The following is a 23,794-nucleotide window of genomic DNA, read 5'->3' on the forward strand; positions in this document are numbered from 1 at the left end:
TCTCAGGCATTTTGTAAATCCTACTATACAACACATGTGATTGATTTAAAGATGTTGGTAGGAGTGACTCCAGGTTTCTTATCTAGCCGTGGCCAGACCCACCATGTTCTGGGCTCTGTTGAAGATGGCGTAGTACTGTCTGATGAAGACGTCTCCCAGGATCCACAGGTTGCTTCCTCCGTTACCGAAGCCAGTACGGCAGCCATAGGACCGAGACTGTGGAAAGAGAAGAGTTTCAGATGGAGGGGGACAAAATAGTGCAGGGAGGATATTTCTGTACGCCAACCTAGAAACTAGCATCTCCCTGATTTCCTCAACAAAAAGCCAATGGTTTCTTTCCATTAGATAAACTACAGCACGGTCACATGACTTCACGTCACCACCGTTAAGCTAAAGGAGGCTAATGTTGGGCTATAAAGGAACTACAGCACGGTCACATGACTTCACGTCACCACCGCTAAGCTAAAGGTGGCTAATGTTGGGCCATAAAGGAACTACAGCACGGTCACATGACTTCACGTCACCACCGCTAAGCTAAAGGCGGCTAATGTTGGGCTATAAAGGAACTACAGCACGGTCACATGACTTCACGTCACCACCGTTAAGCTAAAGGAGGCTAATGTTGGGCTATAAAGGAACTACAGCACGGTCACATGACTTCACATCACCACCGCTAAGCTAAAGGTGGCTAATGTTGGGCCATAAAGGAACTACAGCACGGTCACATGACTTCACGTCACCACCGCTAAGCTAAAGGCGGCTAATGTTGGGCTATAAAGGAACTACAGCACGGTCACATGACTACACGTCACCACCGCTAAGCTAAAGGTGGCTAATGTTGGGCTATAAAGGAACTACAGCACGGTCACATGACTTCACGTCACCACCGCTAAGCTAAAGGAGGCTAATGTTGGGCTATAAAGGAACTACAGCACGGTCACATGACTTCACGTCACCACCGCTAAGCTAAAGGAGGCTAATGTTGGGCTATAAAGGAACTACAGCACGGTCACATGACTTCACGTCAGCACCGCTAAGCTAAAGGAGGCTAATGTAGGGCTATAAAGGAACTAGAGCACGGTCACATGACTTCACGTCACCACCGCTAAGCTAAAAGCGGCTAATGGTGGACGTGATGACTTGTAGTCGTCTCATTTAGACACTTGTTAGCATCCACCATTTTTTGTATTCACCAGTGGGGTATTTACTGACGTATTTTATGTCGCAAAATAAAAATCTCTTCATCTTGTGTTAACCACAGACCTTATTTCAGGCTAACAACCATAAACACGTTCAAAACACCATTTACTCTGAGACGAGGGAGGATAGTGGTGCAGAAACGAGTCCTAAAATCCTGTTACTGGGTTTTAGGACTCATTGCATCACTAAGGTAAAGTGTCTGGCAGGCAAGCAGAACATACCTGGCGGACGTAGGCAGAGCCTGGGATGGTGAAGGTCTCTCCGTGGATGTGGAAGGTCACATCAGGCAATTGGCCAATGCTGTTGCAGTTGACCAAGTACTGAAGCAAAAGAAAAATGGAGGAAAGAGTTACATGTTTTTTTGTACCGTTCTTTCAACAACAAGAAGCTACGGGAATATCCTTTAACATTTGGGCACTTACGTCTCCGTTGTGGTTGGTAGCTCCCACTTTGCTGTTGATGTTGCTGATGCTGTTCTGAGGTCCAACAATCAGAGAAGTACCGGTGTCAACGATAGCCTGGCAGCCGCCATTACAGGCCACAACCTCACCATTGACAGTAACACTGAAAGAGAAACAGAACAGCATGCATCAGAACACTTTTAGAGATTTCTGGAGGACTTGTGATGCTGTGTTTTTGTTTCTTCACCTGTCCACTGTGATCTGCCAGTACAAGTCGCGGGAGAGGGGGATCCAGGAGATGGAACCAGAATAATGGTTGGGGTCAACGCCACCAAAGGTCACCACACTGCCTTGCTGAGAGTCACTGCAAAGACAGGAGAGAACATCATTAATTAATTGTTTTATTTTGTTTACTTTATTATTTTATTTTCAGTTTATTTATATTTTGTGTGATCCTTTTATTACCTTTCATAGATGCATGGTGGGAACTAACTAAGTACATTTACTCAAGTAATGTACTTAAATACAACTTTGAGGTACTTGTACTTCACTTTACTTGAGTATTTAAATGTAATGCTACTTTCTACTTCTACTCCACTACAATTCACGACATGTATTTAATACCTTTAGTTACTTTACAGATCTATATGTATGCATATGTATGGGTAGAATTTAGTTTATCTGTGTGCGTATTTAATTACGGAATTATCTTTTTTTAACTAACAGGAGGGCTACCTCTGTATTACTCATTTTGTTTGTTTTTCGGATGTATAAACTGTTATCATTTTTTGAAATAGTAGAATAAATGATAAAAAATAAGCTAACGTTGGCTAATGTTGGGTGTGATGAAGTTTAGTCGTCTTATTTAGACACTTGTTAGCAAACGCCATTTTTAAATCAACCAGTGGGGTATTTACTGATGTATTTTATGTCGTAGAACAAAACGTGAAAATCCTTTCCAACCAAAAAACATTTAAAAAAACCTTCAAGACGAGGGAACAAGAAGTGGTTAAAGATGACTTATTGAATGGTTTTAAGACTCAGTCCTGCATTAGTCCTCTAGATTGGATGATAGAAAGTTATTTCTGTGCTTACGAGCTCAGGTACACGGAGAACATGTCCTGGTTGACCAGATTCTCACTCATCATGTTGTCGAAGACGGGTGTAGCGCCGGATGCAGCCAGGCGAGGATACGCCAGGCCGAGGATACCGTCAGCGCGCATGTACTGCATGAAGGGAGCTTCAGTCTGACTCAGGCCGATGAGCTGGTTCTTCACAGCGAGTCCACCCACCTGAGAAACACAGCACAGGGATTAAAAACACTCTCAAACTACAACAGGATCATTTGATTTAGCTAATCAACAGAGATGGCAAAAGTACACACTTCCTTTACTCAAGTAGAAGTACAGATACTCGTGTTTAAAAATACTCTGGTGAAAGTAGAAGTACTGACTAAACTTCTTTACTCAAGTCAAAGTAAAGAGGCTTCAAAATGTACTTCAGTAAAAAGTACCCATAACTAGCAGCTGTTTTAAAGAGTACCTGACCTCCCTTTATATTAATAGAACAATAATGTCATTGTTAGCTAATGAATGTTTCCATGGTGACCAACGGCAACATGACAACGTTTCCATTGGTCCCTCTTCTTTAGAGAAGACCAGGAAATGATGGATACACGGATCGTGTTCAAATCAATAGGCACGCAATGACTCTAAATAATAATGATCACGCCACCAAACACACATTCAGACAAAAGGAACCAGCCTGTTTGGAAAATGTAATTATTTGGTATTTGTGTTCAAAATGTAAGAAGTAAAAAATCGTCAGAAAAATAAGTAATGGAGTAAAGTATCGATGCCAGAAAAATGTACTTAAAGGTCAGGTAGGTAATTCTTCCTCACAGAGCCCCTCCTCCAACACACACGAACACGCACATGACCAATGAGGGCACGAGATAAGTTTGTGCACAGATGGAAGGCTGACAGGCAGGTAGGCCATCCAGTTACTTTAGCCGGCTCAGATGATTGGTCGTGCTTTTTACAGCGCCACGGCTTCCACACATGATATTTTTTTATGGATTTTTTGTCAAAGCACTTCAGATATTCATTGCTATCGGGATGTTGCTATCAGCATTCCATGGAATATAACAAAAAGTGTATCTCCAGTCGGTTTCTCAAACTTACCTACCCCACCTTTAAGTACAGTAACAAAGTATTTGTACTCCACTACTTCCCACCTCTGCTAATAAAGTAAAAAAGGTTGTGCAACACATACATAGGACACTTCAGCCCAACAGATATTCAGTGTACCTTCATCGTTAAACAAGTGAACTGTGAACTCATTTTCGAATATATAGTGTTACTAATTTCTTTATTTTCTTACGGTCACAGTGTCGTATCCGAGGAATCCGGTCATGCTGCCAGTGCCGTAATGGATGCTGAGAGCTTTGCCGTTATTTCTGAAGGTGCTGCTGGTGCTGGGGTTAAACTTATCGTGGTTGTCTAGAAAGAACAGATGTAGGACAAAAATATTAACAATGCTTGTCTGATAAAGTGTATATTTTTGATTTCTTTTTAAAGCAAATTACATAATTGAAAAGTAACTCTTAACTGTCTTGACCTCTTGTTTTCAATATTAACCTATGATCTGCAGTCTAGACTTTCAAACCACCCTAACAAAAACTTCCTCAGAACATCAGAGATAAGAGCTGTATAATAACAAGACAAAATGTGGACATTAAAGTGGTCAAATTACGGGAATTTACAATCTTTCCTTTGCAGATCTTGGACTAAACAACTCGCTCTGGATGCCTAATCACAATCATACTCTCTACTAAAAAATCTACCGGGGTTAAACTTGTCGTGGTTGTCTAGAAAGAACAGATGTAAAGACTAAAAATAATTGTTAAATGTTTGCTGATTAGGTGTTTATTGACAATAACATATTTTGCAGTGAGTGCAAAGTAAAGCAATTGAAAAAGAACAGTTAGTAATCTTGACTTATTTTTTTCAATTTAATATATAAATGGGATATTAATCTTGTAATCTAGATACTGGAATAACTAAACGGAGATTTCCACTGATGAGATTACAACTCATGTTTGTCAAGATCTTGGTTTTCGTGTTTTATTTTGAAACTTTATTCCCCATGTCTGTTTTGACTTCCTGTCTTTGTGGATTTTCCCGCCTGTTTTGTTTGACTTTGCTGGAGTTATTATGGTGCGTTTCCACTGCAGGCGTGCCGAGCCGTGCGGGGCCCGTTTTTGGTTGCGTTTCCACTTGGCCTAGTACCGGCTAGCCGCTAGTGGGTCCTAATTCACAGTTTTTCTGGCCCCATAAAATCGTGGTTCTAGGGCCAGGAACAACCAGGCTGAGTCAGGCTGAGTATGCTAAACTAGAGAGAGAATTACTGGCAAGGGGGCTACGACTACAACAAGATGAACATATGTGACCGTGATTTAATTCTAATACACGTTTCAAAATGATGCCGAAGTAACAACATACTGATACCGGTTAGTAAAAAGCATGAATTAATGCTTTGACAAGTCTGCAGACAGACGGCAGGCGAAACACCTTTTTAAAATGCTCGTTATCTGAATGGAGATCGGCTAAGCTAACGTTGTAAATGCTCCGACCGTCCACACTCACAACAACGGCCTACAGACATAAACAAACCAGCGACTGTATTCTCCATGACACAGACAGGCTGTGGTTTGGACTTGTTTCACTTTGGTCTAGTTTCTGAACAGATATGAGGAGCTGTGAGCTCTGAGTGCTAACAGCTAACGGCTGTGTTGTTTTTCTGGGGAGCTCATTGAAGATGACGTCACGGCTCCGCCTACACTGCGTTACTATAGTAACTACCCCAGTTCCTAAACTGTAATGGAAGCGCAGCATAAAGTGAGCCTAATGAGGCCTAACCAAACCGAGCGAGGCCGAGCGAGGCCTGCAGTGGAAACGCGCCATTAGTTTAACATTTTCCTGCAAACAATGGCACTACCGCTTCTATTAAGTCCTGCTTTTCTGTTTGGTGTTGTTCGTAAAGTTGTAACCTGAAAAAGTATAAGAGATATGAGCCGTCAATTTACGAGATAAAACTTGGATATTCTCATCCTTTTATTGAGTTTTCTTTAGGGGAAATTAAATGGTAATTGGATTCATTTTTGTTCCTAGTTTTAACTATGCATACCTAAGCTTACCTAGGTCCTAACACATTGCCCAAATACAAGCCTAACATTTCAACTAAATGCTTTGAGGTTCGGCTTCCCTACAGAGTTAGGTCTAACCCTAACTACTCACTCTGGATGCCTAATCACAACCATACTCTCTCTACACTTCTTCAAGGACTGTCAGATCACTTTTTCCACTACTCAATGGATTTAGGTTTCATCTGGTCCATCACTTTTTCAATATGTATCAGCTTAAAAGGCCATAATGTTTCCACATGGATCGTTGAGATGCACCGGTCTTTTGTGTGATCCTGTTATTACCATTAAATAGAAGCTAGTAATAGACTTTAGTTTTACGTACTGCAGGCGGGGCTGCTGCAGTAGATCGAGGGAATCCACAGGTTGGAGGATCCGGTGTCGAAGATGACCTTGAAGGATTGAGGAGGAGTCCCGATGGAGATGATGCCATAGTAAGCCAGCTGGAGAGGAAGAGGACACAATGGGAACGTTAGCTTTCTTTATCAAAGTTCATCTGTTAAAGATCCCCTATCATACTGTTCTTCATCAATATATCACAGGTCTCAGATATATACAGAGCCTGTCTCTGATTGGCTGAAACACCAAACAGATCATTGCAGCATTACCCATAATCCCCTCTGAAGTGCTGATTCTCTGTCTGTTACTTTAGATGAAAATAAGGAGCCCCTCCCCACGCCCCTCTGAGAGACATTTGGTTACAAAGAACTCAATGGTGCTCTAGGAGGAGATTCAGGTGATAAGGGGGGGGGGGGGGGGTTACCTTGGTTGCTGATTGGCTAATGGTTACACAAGACAAAACATCGATATGACATTATAAAGGGGCCAAAATCTTTGTTCCTACTTTCAGAGTCTCTTTCCACAGAGGGGACACATGTTGATGTAGAAGAGACATGAAGAAGAGGGGACACATGTTGATGTAGAAGAGACATGAAGAAGAGGGGAGACATGTTGATGTAGAAGAGACATGAAGAAGAGGGGACACATGTTGATGTAGAAGAGACATGAAGAAGAGGGGACACATGGTGATGAAGAAGAGACATGAAGAAGAGGGGACACATGTTGATGTAGAAGAGACATGAAGAAGAGGGGACACATGTTGATGAAGAAGAGACATGAAGAAGAGGGGACACGTGTTGATGTAGAAGAGACATGAAGAAGAGGGGACACATGGTGATGAAGAAGAGACATGAAGAAGAGGGGACACGTGTTGATGTAGAAGAGACATGAAGAAGAGGGGACACATGTTGATGTAGAAGAGACATGAAGAAGAGGGGACACATGTTGATGAAGAAGAGACATGAAGAAGAGGGGACACATGTTGATGTAGAAGAGACATGAAGAAGAGGGGACACATGTTGATGTAGAAGAGACATGGAGAAGAGGGGACACATGGTGATGAAGAAGAGACATGAAGAAGAGGGGACACGTGTTGATGTAGAAGAGACATGAAGAAGAGGGGACACATGTTGATGTAGAAGAGACATGAAGAAGAGGGGACACATGTTGATGTAGAAGAGACATGAAGAAGAGGGGACACATGTTGATGTAGAAGAGACATGAAGAAGAGGGGACCCATGTTGATGTAGAAGAGACATGAAGAAGAGGGGACACATGTTGATGTAGAAGAGACATGGAGAAGAGGGGACACATGTTGATGTAGAAGAGACATGAAGAAGAGGGGACACATGTTGATGTAGAAGAGACATGAAGAAGAGGGGACACATGTTGATGTAGAAGAGACAGGAAAAAGTGGATTTTGTCTACCTAATAGGTGACCTTTAAATCTTCAGCAGCTGTTACTCACATCAGCGTCGTTGGTCATGGACTCGCCGCCGACAGCAAAGCTATCGTCAAACTTGGCCATGGGGTTGTACGGGTATTTGAGACGGTATTCCTCCCAAAGACCTTGCTCTTCCAGGGTCTCCCTCGCTGTCTTACTCTTATCCAGAGGAACCCTGTGAAAAACCAATGGGAGACACTTTCATTTGGTTTTCCAGGACAGGCTTTATATGCACAAAGCTACAGTGTAGAAATGGCAATGAAATTATTCTGACCTGAGCTCCTCCAACCATGCAGCATATATAATCAAATAGAAAAATACAAATTGTGAAGAAGTCGATATACATGAACCCTGCAACGCGCCAACTGGAGAAACATTCATTTTGTTTTCTATGAGGTATTTGGATGTTTCCTTCATCGTCAACGATCTTGTTTTCAATTGAATGTAATGGACTGCCAATATTAATCTTGTAATCTAGATATGTGGGTTTTCCCGCCTATTTTGTTAGAATTTCCCGCCGTTATTAGTTCAAGTTGTTCCCCATTAGCTCTGCAAACACTGGCACCTTGTATTAAGTCCTGCTTCTCTGTTTAATGTTTTTCTTATTGTTTGCTGTCGTTTTCAGGAAGTTTTGTTCTGGTTTGCTTTGCCTTGTCTAGACCAATAAACAAACAAAAGTATTTTCTGTTATACGTTCCTTTGTCCTGCGTTTGGGTCCAAACTACGCCATTACCAGAGATGGGAGAAGTACTCAGATCTTGTACTTGAGTAAAAGTAGAAGCACTCAGATCTTGTACTTGAGTAAAAGTAGAAGTACTCAGATCTTGTACTTGAGTAAAAGTACAAGTACTCAGATATTGTACTTGAGTAAAAGTAGAAGTACTCAGATCTTGTACTTGAGTAAAAGTAGAAGTACTCAGATCTTGTACTTAAGTAAAAGTAGAAGTACTCAGATCTTGTACTTGAGTAAAAGTACAAGTACTCAGATATTGTACTTGAGTAAAAGTAGAAGTACTCAGATCTTGTACTTGAGTAAAAGTAGAAGTACCAGAGTGTAGGAATACTCTGTTACAGTAAAAGTCCTGCATTCAAAATGTTCCTCAAGTGAAAGTAGAAAAGTATTCTCATCAAAATATAGTGAAAGTAGCGACAGTAAAAGTAGTCATTGTGCAGATTGGTCCATTTCAGAATAATATATATGATATGTTTTATAATGATTGATCATGAAAGTGTTCTCAAAGCTGCTAAAGGAGCAGCTAGTTTGAATGACTTTGTATACTGCAGGGTAGCTGGTGGATTTACTCCAGGTGGAACTAAAGTCTGATTTAACACTTGATTAGATTTCACATCATTCATCCACATCTGTGAAGTAACTAAAGGGATTAAATACATGTAGTGGAGTAAAAGTACACCATGTACCTCTGAACTGTAGAGAAGTGGAAGCACAAGCATCAACATTGTACTTAAGTACAGTACTTGAGTAAATGTACTTAGTTACTTCCCACCTCTGGACACTCCCCATGTCAGTATTTTACAAAAGATCTTGGACCAATCTGCCTTTACTTAAAATAATATTTTCTTTCGAGATACAGGTATATCTTTTAGAAAGGAAGGACTTACTGGAAGAAGCACTCGGACAGCGCCACCACGGCACATAGAACAAAGGCACGCTGCATTTTCAAGGCTTGGTTATCAACTGCAAGAAAAGGAGGTTATTTCACAGAAACACTGAAACTGAAACACTGAAACTGAAATACTGCAGCAGCCATAAAGTGCAGAGAACTCACCTCCAAAGACTTCAGTGCCGACACACAGCATTGCATCCTCTTTTATACAAATGCACTCACATGTCAGCATTACACTTTGATAAGGCTGCACACACATAAGTGATAAGTGAAGATAAGAAATGGAACAGGTAATCGTTGACCTCAAGAAAAGTAAAGTTAGGAAAACAAACTTTTGATTAAAGCTTGCACGACTGGTTCCTCTCGCAATGTCAAAAGGTGATGCAAATAAAACTAAGATGCAGTTTTACTACATATTAAACTGTTTCACACTTAAACCTATTTAAACCCCATTTGCTATTCTTCTTCTTCCATTTCTACGGGTAACCGTTGTGTTGTCCTCCCAATGGGACTTTTTATGAAGCATAAAGTAAAAAATCACCTCCAAAATCTTTGTTTTAGTAACATTTAAAATCAACATCATTTTCACAAAACCAAACCACATTTTTGATTTAATAAAAGGCAAATATTTTTGATTGATTTTTACGAAATTGATATCGAAAGACCCAAATGTCTCTATAATGTTCAATAAAACATGTTGTTTTTGCAGCAATTAGCTGAAAGAAAGCCCTTTTTCCGACCAAAACACGCAGGAATGAGTCAGATTGGACCAGAAGACAAAAGGGAGTCTTATTATGTTAGAAATATGTTTTTTCTTTGCTATATTTTCTGCAAAGTGCATATAATGTTATAATCATAAAGCTATGAAACAAAAACTGCCCATCGTTCATATTTCAATGCATGAAGTTAAACTTATTACATATTTAATTTATTTTAATGTTAGAAGGACCACCTGCACGTGATATTCAGCAAGAGTGTCTGCTGCCGTGTTATCATGTGTTTATTCTAATATCAAGGTATTTTCCACACACACACACACACACACACACACACACACACACACACACACACACACACACACACACACACACACACACCAATGAATGCCTGAAGAGCTGTGTTATCATTTAAAATAAACACATTGCTGCAGACTCAGCGGTTATTAAAGAACAGTGAATTACTTTATTAATTATTCAAACAGATACAGTATTCTAGGAAATGAAACTTTATTTGTCTTTTGAATTAAACATCCTTAATGTCTCTTACAAAAGTAAAGGTATAACATATAGTTACAGACAGTCATATGGACAAAGATAACAGTAAAAACGTAACTCAAATAAACAAGTAAATACAATTCACAACACCCACTGTCTCTCTTTCTTCACTCACAAGGATCTGACACCTTATGTGTTTTATCAACAGCCTTAAATAACTACTGTGGTTTCAACACTACCTTAAACATCTTCTTATAAAGGTGAGTGCATTGAATAGAAACTATATTCTATACAAAGGAAGCCCTAAGATCTTAGAAACGAAGGAAAGCAAGTTAGTTTGAAGGATTTGTTTGCTCGTGTGCAAGCGTGCAGGAATCTCCTTTCCCACGTGCATTAGCAGTGACGAATCAAAACGAGACGGACACTTTCTTACCCTACTGTTGCTACACGCAGTAATCAGAATTCCGTGTAAAGGCGTGTGTCCACAAAGCAGGTTTTTCTGCGTCTGCTTTAAATAGTTTTAATGATGAGGAAGTGCATAGCGTTGCATGGGATGGACAAAAAGCGATGCAACCCAACGTTCGTGCAACCACTCCGAGAATTTGTGGTTAAAACACCTAAACTTGATCATGAGCAAAATGCACTTTTTGATGTCTTTTATACATCAATGTGTCCCCGGTGTGTCAGGGAACTCACAAAGTGTCAGAAAATAAAACCCTCTCTCTTTCCCTCCGTGCCCACATCTCTAAAAACGGGGGAACAACGGAGCTGATCCAGATTTGCGCTAAATGCACTTTAGTACAGGAGTATCCTCTCTCGCACTTCATGTATCGATGCTGCTATATATTGTATTACCATGTCCTAAATACTTGTACATTCTGCTCTTACTCTTGCATTTTATGTATTTGTACTGCTATGTTTGTAATTTTCATTCATTTTCTTAATGTTTCATGTGAGGGACTGCGGATGGAAAGTAGCTCAGTGAATTAATTATTTAATTTAAGTTTTTCGCACTCTCCCGGGAATATCTCCGCAATGGCGCGAGCTTAAGTTTCAGCTTTGATTGCATGATATCGCCCAGGGAAACACCTTCGTCACACATGTTGCCACTTGTTTGTACCATTTTCTGGCGATTTGTAATCTGTTGTAGAAAAACTATGTGTTTTTTAGGATCTCAATAAGAATATAGAACAAACAATGGATGTGTTTGATGAACATGAATCCTGAAGCTGAAAGATTTAGATTTTAGGAGTGAGATTATTATCTAATAAATGAAGTCTGTTGATGATCAGAGGCTGCATACAGAGGAGAGGAGATAAGAGGAGAGGAAAGGAGGAGAGAGGAGAGGAGAGGAGGAGGAGAGGAAAGGAGGAGAGAGGAGGAGAGGGGAGGAAAGGAGGAGTGAGGAGAGGGGAGGAGGAGAGGGGAGGAGGAGAGGGGAGAAGGGAGGAGGAGAGGAGAGGAGGAGAGGGGAGGAGGAGAGAGGAGAGGAAAGGAGGAGAGGAGAGGAGGAGGAGAGGAAAGGAGGAGAGGAGGAGAGAGGAGAGGAGGAGGACAGGGGAGAGGAGGAGAGGAGAGGAAAGGAGGAGAGAGGAGAGGAAAGAAAGAGAGGGGAGGAGGAGAGAGGAGAGGAAAGGAGGAGAGGAGAGGAGCAGGAGAGGAGAGGAGGAGAGGGGAGGAGGAGAGGGGAGAGGGGAGGAGAGGAGGAGAGAGGAGAGGAAAGGAGGAGAGGGGAGGAGAGAGGAGAGGAGGAGAGGGGAGAGGGGAGGAGAGGAAAGGAGGAGAGAGGAGAGGAAAGGAGGAGAGGGGAGGAGAGGAGAGGAAAGGAGGAGAGGAGAGAGGAGGGGAGGAGAGGAGAGGAAAGGAGGAGAGGAGGAGAGATCAGATCAACCTCGTCTCTTATCGTCTTAATGTCAGCGTTAATCCTGTTCAATCCACGCCTTCCTCTTCACCGGGGCTCCCTCACTGATTCCCCGTCTCACCCCTTCCTCACTCCTCGGTCTGTCCGTGAATCCACTCAGAGGAACCCCCCCTTGTGTCTGAAGGATCCTCTGCGCTGTATCGGCCGAATGAGAACTCCCAGAATGCCAAGCTCTTCTCCGGGGGGTCCGCCCATCCCCCGGAGAAGCCGCGGGGTTCAAACGACAGAGCGCGTCGTGGCTTCTACGGGATTCACGAGGACGATAGGGAGCTGACTCTGAGGAGGTGCTTCGTGCACGGGGAAGTCTGCTGGAGGAGGAGGAGGTGACGAAGAACGAGGAAGGAAGCGAGACTTTGGGGTGAAGGAGACCGATCTTCCTGTGTCTCATTTCCTTTCCTTCTCCCTTCACTTCCTTGGGTTTGTCTGCTTGTTTCCTTTCCTCACTGATCTTCCTTCTTCTCATCTGAGCTTCTTCCAGTTTGACCTCCAGGTCGTGAACGTCGTCCGTGATCTGGTTGATCTGATCGAAGCGAGAGAGCAGCGATGTGACGCAGGGAAGCAGGCGGTCCAAGTGAGGCTGAACATCGAACGAGTCCTCAGACCTCAGAGAAAGAGAAGAAGATGGAGGACGAGGGGAGGAGGAAGAGGAAGAGGAGGAGGAGGAGGAGGAGGAGGAAGGAGAGCGGGAAGAGAGATGGGATTCCTGCGAGGATCGGGAAGGAGGAGCGTCCATACCTTCAAACTTCACGCTGTGACGAAACTAGGAAGGAAAGGAAACGAGTGGAATCAGAAACATTCAGAAAGACAAAAGGGACAAGGGACACAATGAAGGCTAGTTCAAATCTATCCATCTATCTCTCTATCTATCCATCTCTCTATCCATCTATCTCTCTATCTATCTCTCTATCCATCTAGCTCTCTATCTATCCATCCATCCATCTCTCTCTATCCATCCATCCATCCATCCATCTCTCTCTATCCATCCATCCATCCATCTCTCTCTATCCATCCATCCATCCATCCATCTCTCTATCCATCCATCCATCCATCCATCTATCTATCTATCCATCTCTCTCTATCCATCCATCCATCCATCAATCCATCCATCCATCTCTCTCTTTCTCTCTCCATCCATCCATCTATCTCTCTATCCATCTCTCTATCTCTCTATCCATCTCTCCATCCATCTCTCTATTTATCTATCCATCCATCTATCTCTCTCTCAATCTCTCCATCCATCTCTCTATCTATCTATCCATCCATCCATCCATCTATCTCTCTCTCTCTCTCTTTCTATCCATCCATCCATCTCTCTCTTTCTTTCTCTCTCTCCATCCATCCATCCATCCATCTCTCTATCCATCTCTCTATCCATCTATCCATCTATCCATCTCTCCATCCATCTATCTCTCTATCCATCTCTCCATCCATCTCTCTATTTATCTATCCATCCATCTATCTCTCTCTCAATCTCTCCATCCATCTCTCTATCTATCTATCCATCCATCCATCCATCTATCTCTCTCTCTCTCCATCCATCCATCCATCCATCTCTCTATCCATCTCTCTATCCATCTATCCATCTATCCATCCATCCATCCATCTATCTCTCTCTCTCTCTTTCTATCCATCCATCCATCTCTCTCTTTCTTTCTCTCTCTCCATCCATCCATCCATCCATCTCTCTATCCATCTCTCTATCCATCTATCTATCTCTCCATCTCTCTATCCATCTATCTCTCCATCTCTCTATCCATCTATCTCTCTATCTATCCATCTCTCTATCTCTCTATCCATCTATCTATCCATCTCTCTATCTATCCATCTCTCTATCTCTCTATCCATCTCTCTATCTATCTATCTCTCTATCTATCCATCTCTCTATCTATCCATCTCTCTATCTCTCTATCTATCCATCTCTCTATCTCTCTATCCATCTCTCCATCTCTCTATCTATCGAAGTGACTGTTATTTTGTTGATTGTTGTGCTTTTATTGATGTTAATGTGTGCATATGTATAAATGAGTCTGTTGTGTATATATATATTTGTATTTTGTATTCTGGATTGTGGGTAACGGCATTTCGATCTCTCCGTCTGTACACACAAAGTGAAAGATTGACGGTAAAGTTGACTTTAACTCGTAGTGTGCACCTCTTTAGTTTTGGAGAGTCCCATCCACAGTCTGAGTCTCTTGATGAAGAACTCCACCATGTCGTAGTCCTGAGGCTCGAAGGTGGGGCGGTACAGCTGAGCCCTCTCCACCCTTTGAGAGACGGTAAAGATTAGCAGTTAAACCGACTTAAAGTAAAACATTTCAACCCACTCTGTATCATTACACAGTGGGTAGAGTATGTTTAACAGTTCCTCGTGTTGACACCACCCAAAGCAGCTGATGAGTCAAGATCTGTCTTTGTGTTCCCGTTTTAATTTGAATTGTCACAGTCTGTCAGTTTCCTGTTTTACTTTGAAAGGTGTTCAGCCCATGTCTGTATGTGCTTCCTGTCTCTGTGTTTCCCTCCTCTCTAATTGTCTGATTGTCTGATTCTCGTAGTTTGGTTCTGGATTTCATGTTCCTGTTTCTCTTGTCTGCCCTCCTGCTTCCTCTAAGTCCTCCTGGTTCATTCTATTTTCGTTTGCTACTTTTCCTTTTGTCATACTTCATCTGTTTTTGTACCAGCCTTTAAGTTATTAAAAGCTTGCCTTGTGTTACATTCCCATACCTGCCTCCTCTGCTTTTGGTCTGCACTCTTACCAAAACCCTGACATTATTTGCCAGAAAAAGGGCTTTTGTTCAAACTACAGATTCTACTCACACATTTTTTAATGCCTGCAGAGTTTAATAGTGTTCTTCTGAAACAGACCTTTTGAGTACAGTGGCGTAACTAGCCCAGTGCATTCTGGTTTATAACCTTTTTTGGGGGTATACCAGACTTTGATATCCATCCACCTGGATTCATCTTCTCATTATAGTAACATTCATTTACAAACATTTGGTCTACCTATGTTGTAAATGTATTATCTTTTTGATTTCCACACGGCATCTATTGCACGTCTGTCCGTCCTGGGAGAGGGACCCCTCCTCTGTTGCTCTCCCTGAGGTTTCTCCCATGTTCCCCTTTAAACTGTGGGTTTCTCTGGAAGTGTTTCCTTGTACGATGTGAGGGTCTAAGGACAGAGGGTCTAAGGACAGAGGGTCTAAGGACAGAGGGTGTCGTATTGTCATACTGATATTCTGTACAAACTGTGAAGTCCACTGAGACATTACATTTTCAGCACCATGGACAGCTACTTCACATTACATTACATTTAGCTGAGGCTTTTATCCAAAGAGACTTACAATAAGTACATTCGAACAGGAAGATACAAACTTGAAGAAAACAGAATCATATAAGAACATCAGGTTTCATAGAGCCAAACATTTCAAGTGCTACTCAACTGGCTTTAGATAAGCCAGCCCTTTATTAGTATATAAGTGCTTTGTTAGTAATTCTATCTCTGGAAGTGGAGTCTAAAGAGATGAGTTTTCAGTCTGAAGAAGATGTGTAAGCTTTCTGCTGTCCTGATTTCAATGGGGAGCTCATTCCACCATTTTGGAGCCAGGATAGCAAACCCACGTGTTTCTGCTGATGGGAACTTGGGTCCCCCTCGCAGTGCGGGTGCAGCGAGCCGATTGGCCGATGCAGAGCGGAGTGCACGTGCTGGGGTGTACGGTTTAACCATGTCCTGGATGTAGGAAGGGCCAGATCCATTCGCAGCATGGTACGCAAGCACCAGTGTCTTGAAGTGGATTCTAGCAGTTACTGGAAGCCAGTGAAGGGAGCGGAGGAGCGGTGTGGTGTGGGAACATTTAGGAAGGTTGAAGACCAGACGAGCCGCTGCATTCTGGATGAGCGGCAGAGGCAGGATGGCACATGCAGGTAGACCAGCCAGGAGGGAGCTGCAGTAGTCTAGACGTGAGATGACGAGAGTCTGGACCAGAACCTGCATCGCTAATGTACATCTGTGATATTGGGCTATATAAATAAACATTGATTGATTGATTGATTGATTGATTGTGTGGCTGGTACCTGTATGCAAGGATAAGAACAGCTCCACAGATTCGGGCAAGGATCCAGACCCCTCCCCCCACTATCAGCAGCCCATAGAGGGGTCCTAGGACCGGGTGAATCCTGCAGAGCGTCCTCAGAGAGGCCCGGCCCCGCAGCATGGACAACACTGAGACCCCGGACTGATGGAGAGACAGGAAACCCTCCACTGAGCGGGAGAAGAGCTGAGACAGAGAGAGGGATGTGTACTGGGTCATCAGAACAGACTGGACTGCATTCACACACATTCAGAGGCTGCCTACAAGCATAGCAGCGACACCTGATGCTTTCTCCCTGACTGACACCAAAGTTATTATTATATTTCAGGACATGGAAGACTTTCGATTAGTTGGAGTCCCTTGGTTTTTCCACATTATCGTTTTTGTCATTAGCATGGTCTAAGTTGTAATGTTATTATCTTTTGTATCTGTATAAACAACACCTATGTCCCGTGAGAGGGATTCCTCCTCTGTCTTTCCCCGAGGTTTCTTCCATTTTGTATTTTTAGTTTGGGGGGTTTGTCCTTGTACCCTTTGAGGGTCAACGGACAGAGAGTGTCATATGCTGTACACACTGTAAAGCCCCCTTAGAAACATCATGGGCTTTATAAATATGATTTGATAGATTCATCGCAACTACATTTCTTCTCTATTCAATATCAAATGAATCTAGACTCTTCTGTTCAGTACCGTGTTTCCGAGGTGAGTGCAGATCATCAGCAGCAGCATCATCAGGACCATCAGAGCCCAAATCTCCCTCCAGGACCCCTGCAGAACCTGAACCAGAACCCCCCACCTCCGCACAAACCTCAGGGAGCCCAGCAGCTGAAACACACAGAGAGAGGAAATCAGATATTTAGTAACGAGGGGAAACCAGTGGATAGGGACGAAGAGCACTACAAAAACTCCAAATATGGCCAAGTATATTTGTCTAATATCCAGAGAGGGCAAAAGTACACACATCCTTTACTCAAGTAGAAGTACACACTTCCTTTACTCAAGTAGAAGTACACACTTCCTTTACTCAAGTAGAAGTACACACTTCCTTTACTCAAGTAGAAGTACACACATCCTTTACTCAAGTAGAAGTACACACATCCTTTACTCAAGTAGAAGTACACACATCCTTTACTCAAGTAGAAGTACACACATCCTTTACTCAAGTAGAAGTACACATATCCTTTACTCAAGTAGAAGTACACACATCCTTTACTCAAGTAGAAGTACACACATCCTTTACTCAAGTAGAAGTACACACATCCTTTACTCAAGTAGAAGTACACACATCCTTTACTCAAGTAGAAGTACACACATCCTTTACTCAAGTAGAAGTACACACATCCTTTACTCAAGTAGAAGTACAGACTTCCTTTACTCAAGTAGAAGTACAGACTTCCTTTACTCAAGTAGAAGTACACACATCCTTTACTCAAGTAGAAGTACAGACTTCCTTTACTCAAGTAGAAGTACAGACTTCCTTTACTCAAGTAGAAGTACACACATCCTTTACTCAAGTAGAAGTACACACATCCTTTACTCAAGTAGAAGTACACACATCCTTTACTCAAGTAGAAGTACACACTTCCTTTACTCAAGTAGAAGTACACACATCCTTTACTCAAGTAGAAGTACACACATCCTTTACTCAAGTAGAAGTACACACATCCTTTACTCAAGTAGAAGTACACACATCCTTTATTCAAGTAGAAGTACACACTTCCTTTACTCAAGTAGAAGTACAGACTTCCTTTACTCAAGTAGAAGTACACACATCCTTTACTCAAGTAGAAGTACACACATCCTTTACTCAAGTAGAAGTACACACATCCTTTACTCAAGTAGAAGTACACACATCCTTTACTCAAGTAGAAGTACACACTTCCTTTACTCAAGTAGAAGTACACACATCCTTTACTCAAGTAGAAGTACAGACTTCCTTTACTCAAGTAGAAGTACACACATCCTTTACTCAAGTAGAAGTACAGACTTCCTTTACTCAAGTAGAAGTACAGATACTCATGTTTTAAAATACTCTGGTAAAAGTAGAAGTACTGACTAAACTTCTTTACTCAAGTCAAAGTAAAGAGGCTTTGAAATGTGCTTCAGTAAAAAGTACCCATAACTAGCAGCTGTTTTAAAGAGTACCTGACCTCCCTTTATATTAATAGAACAATAATGTCATTGTTAGCTAATGAATGTTTCCATGGTGACCAACGGCAACATGACAACGTTTCCATTGGTCCCTGTTCTTTAGAGTTTGATCTCCACTACTTCCCACCTCTGCTTATATCTAGTCAGATTATGTCTCTCCACTTGATAAGACACACTAACTTCAGAAGTAACACTGCAGTGAGATATCAGGTCTTGTTTTTAGTTAACGCATCATCTTATTTTGAGTTGTATTTCAGATGAAACACATATTTGTTAGAAAATCTCCAACTATCATCAGAACACAAACACTTTTGAGCATTTGCTGCTCATATTGTAACATTTACTGATTCTGGTCAAACATAGTTCAGAATGAGTTCTAGCTAATTACAAGATCTGATTTGTCTAAATGTATTATTTCAAGAAATCTTACCAAGCACTTGTTCCCTTGTTCCCTTGTTCCCTTGTTGTATTGGCAGGTTTGTTTACTTATTTCAAGTGAAAACTGCTTGAATTCATTATTGTTTAACTTGTTTCTGGAGCAGTGTTTACCTTCAGAAGCAGCAGCGTGAGCAGGACAGCGGCACTCTGAGAACTCCTCTCTGACAGCAGGGCCGCAGGCAGGAAGTCCACGAAGCTGTCGGGATCGGATCGGAGCTAAACAACAACAACAACAACAACAACAATACAGGTTATTAAAAAGTCACAAAAGCAAAAACATAGGATATCTTAAAGTGGACCTATCGTGCTATATTTGGATAATATAGTGTAGGACCATACCTATATAAGGCATATTTATACTTTTTATTTTTCAAAATACCAAACAGATCATGCATTTTAGCCATTCCTCATTTCGCTCAATTTAACACTGCCTTTCACACTCGGATTCTGTGAGAACAGCACCATCTGGTGGCCTGAAATATGTACTACAGCGTCTCCAGCGCTTTCCAACGACAATGTCCGTGGCTGTCTCCTCCTGATTGGTGGAGTTGGCCCAATAGCCGTAGCGCCACTTCTGTGACGTCATAGAAGTGTTCAAATCTGGATCAGTCTGTATCAGATCCGTTGCAGCCCCTTTTTAAGAGATTTGGGTATGGAGGAAAATAGAGAGGGTTGTGTTTTCTGACACTTGGTGAGTTCCCTGGAACACCGGGGACACATATTCATGTAGAAAAGACGTACAAAAGTGTATTTTGCATGATAGGTCACCTTAAACTGAAATGGTCTTTATGGACTTTTGCTGTTTTTTTCTTTGTCGTAAAAAGTGTATAGGCAGTTGTGTTAATGGCTAGTAAATATACTTAGAAGAACGAGGGGTCAATAAAAGCCCTGCAAGACTATTTTGAGCATAAACCCCACTAAGTAGTTCAATTTGGACTCATTAGCTTAACGTACTGCTTGTTCAGTTGACCTTGATATTCTTCACCTTGTGTAACCTTAAACTATTAAAGGAAACTTTCACATAGCTCCACAGTAATACTCAGAAGATACTGGATGCATTAAGGTGAATAGGTCCGTATTAAATCTTATGTGTTCATACTTACCTTACTATTTAATACATTAAAGGACTTGCACAGAGGAGTAGTGGAAAGGTGAGACTGTTATGTAGAAGTGTTGTGACTTGTGTTTGGGAAGTAGAGAACATACGAATAGAAACATGATATATCGATTCAACTGTATGGGTTGTGGGAGAGTTTGGAAATGGAGGTTTTGCTGTTAAACTCGGCCGATAATTCCTCAAATTCATCAGGATTTTTCTCCGTTTTTGGATCCTTCCTTCAGACTGGATGCATGCAAGAAATTACAAGCTTTCTTTCAAAGAGTAAAGGTAAAAGCAGGGTGAGTATTTTATGAACAAACATTCATTTTGTGGGTGAATAATCCTCTAAAAGTGGTTTCAGTTTCATTTCTCACCTCAGAAACACAGTTGGATGCCTGAGACAGGAAGCAGAGCTGCAGGATTGAGGTTGTTAGAGACAACAAAGCCAGGAGGAGCTGGAACCAGTTTCTGAACCGTCGAAAGTACTGGGAGCGCTCAGCAGACATCGACCAAAACCCCCCGAACAACATGAGGAGAGCGGAGACCAGGAGAAGCACCTGCAGAAAGAGAGACATCGATTTTATCACTGAAATAATGTTTGAATCTTTCGCTAAGTTGTATCACGCCTGATTAAAATTCCCTATGGTGTTGTCGTGGATCCGATGTAACACTAACAACAATAAAGAATAAGACAAAGAGGAATCAATAAAACACAGAGGTGGTTGAAGTTTAATATGATATTGCTGTACAGCACTATAAGAGACACATTACCTTGCACCAAAGCAGTCAATAGTCTAATGTCCTTTAGACCAAGAGAATCTTACAGCTTATATATGTCACAATTCTTGTGTTATGTCACGTTTTTAGTTTTGTATTTCTTGTAAAGGGTTTATTTTGCTGTTCTCCCTGTCATGTTTTCCTCCTTGTGTATTGTCTGGTCCCTCTCTCTGTGTTTTTCCTCCCTGTCGTTAGTTTCCCTGGTGTGTCTGATTGTCTGATTGTGTTCACCTGTTGCCCTTGTGTTTCTCCTCCCCTGCCCGGCTGTTTCTCGTCTCGTGATTACCCCTCCCTGTATTTAGACTCTTCCTGTGTTCAGTGTTGGTTCATCTTTTGTTGGTGACTGAGTTCACCAGTGAGTGTTCTGTTTGTCCAAGTTCTATTCGTTATCCTTGAAATAAAGGTATGATCAGTTTAATCTACATTTGGGTCCTGCTTCCTTCGCTCTACCGTAACAATATACACCTCAAAAACTTGAAATCTTGCCAAGTATATGTGTCTAATATCTAGTCAGAATATGTCTCTAAACCTGAGATAACTTCAGGAGTAACACTGCAGTGAGATATCGGGTCTTGTTTTTAGACAATGCATCATCTTGTTGAGTCAAATGATCTTATTTTGAGTCGTATCTCAGATGAAACACATTATTTGTTTACATATTTATTAGAAAATCACCAACTAACATCAGAAAACAGAACACTTTTGAGCGTTTGCGGCTTATATTGTCACACAACATTTCCTGATTCTGGTCAAATATAGTTCTCCTAGCTAATTACAAGACCTGAGTTATCTAAATATCCCTTCTTATTTAAAAAAAATCTTACCAAGCTAATGTTCACTTGTTCTATTGGCAGATTGTTGTACTTATTTCAACACATGATTATATAAAACAGATTTGTTGCAGGGATTGCTGACTCATTCCAGGTTCTAAAGACTCAGTCCTGCACCACTTTAATTGAAAAGTGTGTGTGTTACCGTGAGTGCTGCCTGCAGGTCGGGTCCAGAGTGAGGAGAAGGGATGAGGAAAGGAAGGATGGAGAGGAAGGAGGCGAGCCTCTGTGAGCGAACCCACTCCAGTTTGATGGAAACACACACAAACAAACCGGACTCTCTGTGGAAGTGTGTGAAGTCGAGGGAAAGGGTTTTAAACCTGGGAGGGAATGGGATAAAAGAAAATAGAAAACATAATATTAAGTGGTTTCATTTGAAAGCAGTAGCACGTATTGTTTAGTTAGCAGGGATGCATGTCATCTAGGTACTCAACTTGCAACACAACTGTATATATTTATATTAAATGAATAAAAAGTATATATATCATAAAAAAGTTATTTCTCTCCTTCTGCTTCTTTTCCTGTTCTTTCCGTAACGTATCCACTTACTGTTTGTTGGTCCACTCAGACATGTGTAAGTCATTGAAGAGCTGCTGCGTCGTTACGCTGCTGTTTCCCAGATACACCGTTTCCAGAGGAGGCAGAGTGTGTGTGTGAGGAGGCAGAGTGTGTGTGTGAGGAGGCAGAGTGTGTGTGTGAGGAGGCAGAGTGTGTGTGTGAGGAGGCAGAGTGTGTGTGTGAGGAGGCAGAGTGTGTGTGTGCTGCAGACGGGGTAATCCAACAAGCTGAAGTGTTGGGTTTCGGTGAAGGTGAGGCACCAACGTTTGGATCATCCACTGCTCAGCGTCTGACCAGCTGCATGAAGAGAGAATGGATTTAAATGTTGGAGTGTGTGTGGGTGTGTGTGTGTGTGTGTGTGTGTGTGTGTGTGTGTGTGTGTGTGTGTGTGTGTGTGTGTGTGTGTGTGTGTGTGTGTGTGTGTGTGTGTGTGTGTGTGTGTGTGTGTGTGTGTGTGTGTGTGTGTGTGTGTGTGTGTGTGTGTGTCATTTGAGCATATACTTCTCAATGTTTTCGACATGTAACTCTATAACGACAACTTTTGATACAGAATAGTTTACATTTTAGCAATGTTTTGTTCAATATGTAAACCGTCCCAACTTCGGCAGATGCTTTTCAAAATCCACAGCGATGCATGCCACAAAATATCTTTCTTCCTGGTAGCATTTTGAAACTGTGTAGAAGTGGAGATTAAAATATGTCCAGAGGAACAAGCTGAGTCTGAAGGTTTTTCTACCTCGATCACATGTTTTTTATTTGTTTTCCAAAAAAATTATTACTGCCAAATTGTATTCCATATTTTATTCCATTCTATTTCTATGTAAAATCCCATTTGTTGTTATTTCTTGTAATTGTAAAAGTAATTTCTTTCTGATTGTTTTGTCAAAAAGCAAACAAATTAACAAGACAAACATGTCGCTGATGACGATGACCTAATATTTTATTTATAAAAAGTATATATGCTAGAGGGGGTCGGACCAGAAAAGTTTTTGTAAGCTTCTTCTTGCCCCTGTTGAACATGACAGAGACTATTTGAGAATTATTATTATTTATTTATTTTTTTATTTTTTTGTACTTTGTTATAATTATTAATTTGAGTGAGAAAGAAAAAGGAAAAAAAAGAGTATATATATATTATTGTATGTTTTTGTTTCTGACATGTTCAATAAACTGACTAAACTAAAACTAAACTATAAATACTACCATATTTGACTACATTTTGTATTATTTGTATTATTTTTTAATGTTATAATAGTTTTTTTTAAATATATATATTTTTTTACCTTTATGTCTGCACCATGACATCAAGTCAAATTCCTCGTCCGTGTCAACCTACCTGGTGATAAACCTGTTGCTGATTCTGATGATTGTTTAGTGTTTCTACAGCTGAATGTGTCCCTTACCCCCTCAGTGAGGTGAGGTTCTGCCCCCCCCCCTCTGAGTGAAGCTCCCGTCTGACGGAGGATCTGAGCAGCCGAGCGTCTCTCTGCTCCACCCCGGCCTGATAG

At 41.5% G+C, this 23,794-nt stretch overlaps 2 protein-coding genes across 2 annotated transcripts in view; both read right to left on the reverse strand.

Moving 5' to 3' along the window:
- Window positions 1–9,271, reverse strand: LOC307025540 (pepsin A-like). The gene is made up of 9 exons (XM_079660267.1): window positions 9,209–9,271; window positions 7,613–7,763; window positions 6,131–6,248; window positions 3,984–4,102; window positions 2,697–2,893; window positions 1,849–1,965; window positions 1,623–1,764; window positions 1,422–1,520; window positions 1–216 (listed from the first exon to the last, which is right to left on the reverse strand). Exons 1-9 carry the CDS (start codon window positions 9,262–9,264, stop codon window positions 79–81), a joined length of 1,137 nt encoding a protein of 378 aa, XP_079516393.1. The 5' UTR covers window positions 9,265–9,271; the 3' UTR covers window positions 1–78.
- A 3,007-nt stretch (window positions 9,272–12,278) lies between these two features.
- The window catches only part of LOC307024376 (polycystin-1-like), a 38,092-nt gene continuing 26,576 nt past the window's right edge, over window positions 12,279–23,794 (reverse strand). The window contains 8 exon segments of the mRNA XM_079658441.1: window positions 12,279–13,108; window positions 14,501–14,612; window positions 16,417–16,619; window positions 17,124–17,258; window positions 19,134–19,238; window positions 20,496–20,678; window positions 21,874–22,048; window positions 22,278–22,583. Of these exon segments, the coding sequence (XP_079514567.1) occupies window positions 12,347–13,108; window positions 14,501–14,612; window positions 16,417–16,619; window positions 17,124–17,258; window positions 19,134–19,238; window positions 20,496–20,678; window positions 21,874–22,048; window positions 22,278–22,583 (1,981 nt within the window). The 3' untranslated portion in view covers window positions 12,279–12,346.

The sequence above is a fragment of the Notothenia rossii genome (assembly GCF_949606895.1).
Source record: "Notothenia rossii genome assembly, chromosome: 11".
NCBI lineage: Eukaryota > Metazoa > Chordata > Actinopteri > Perciformes > Nototheniidae > Notothenia > Notothenia rossii.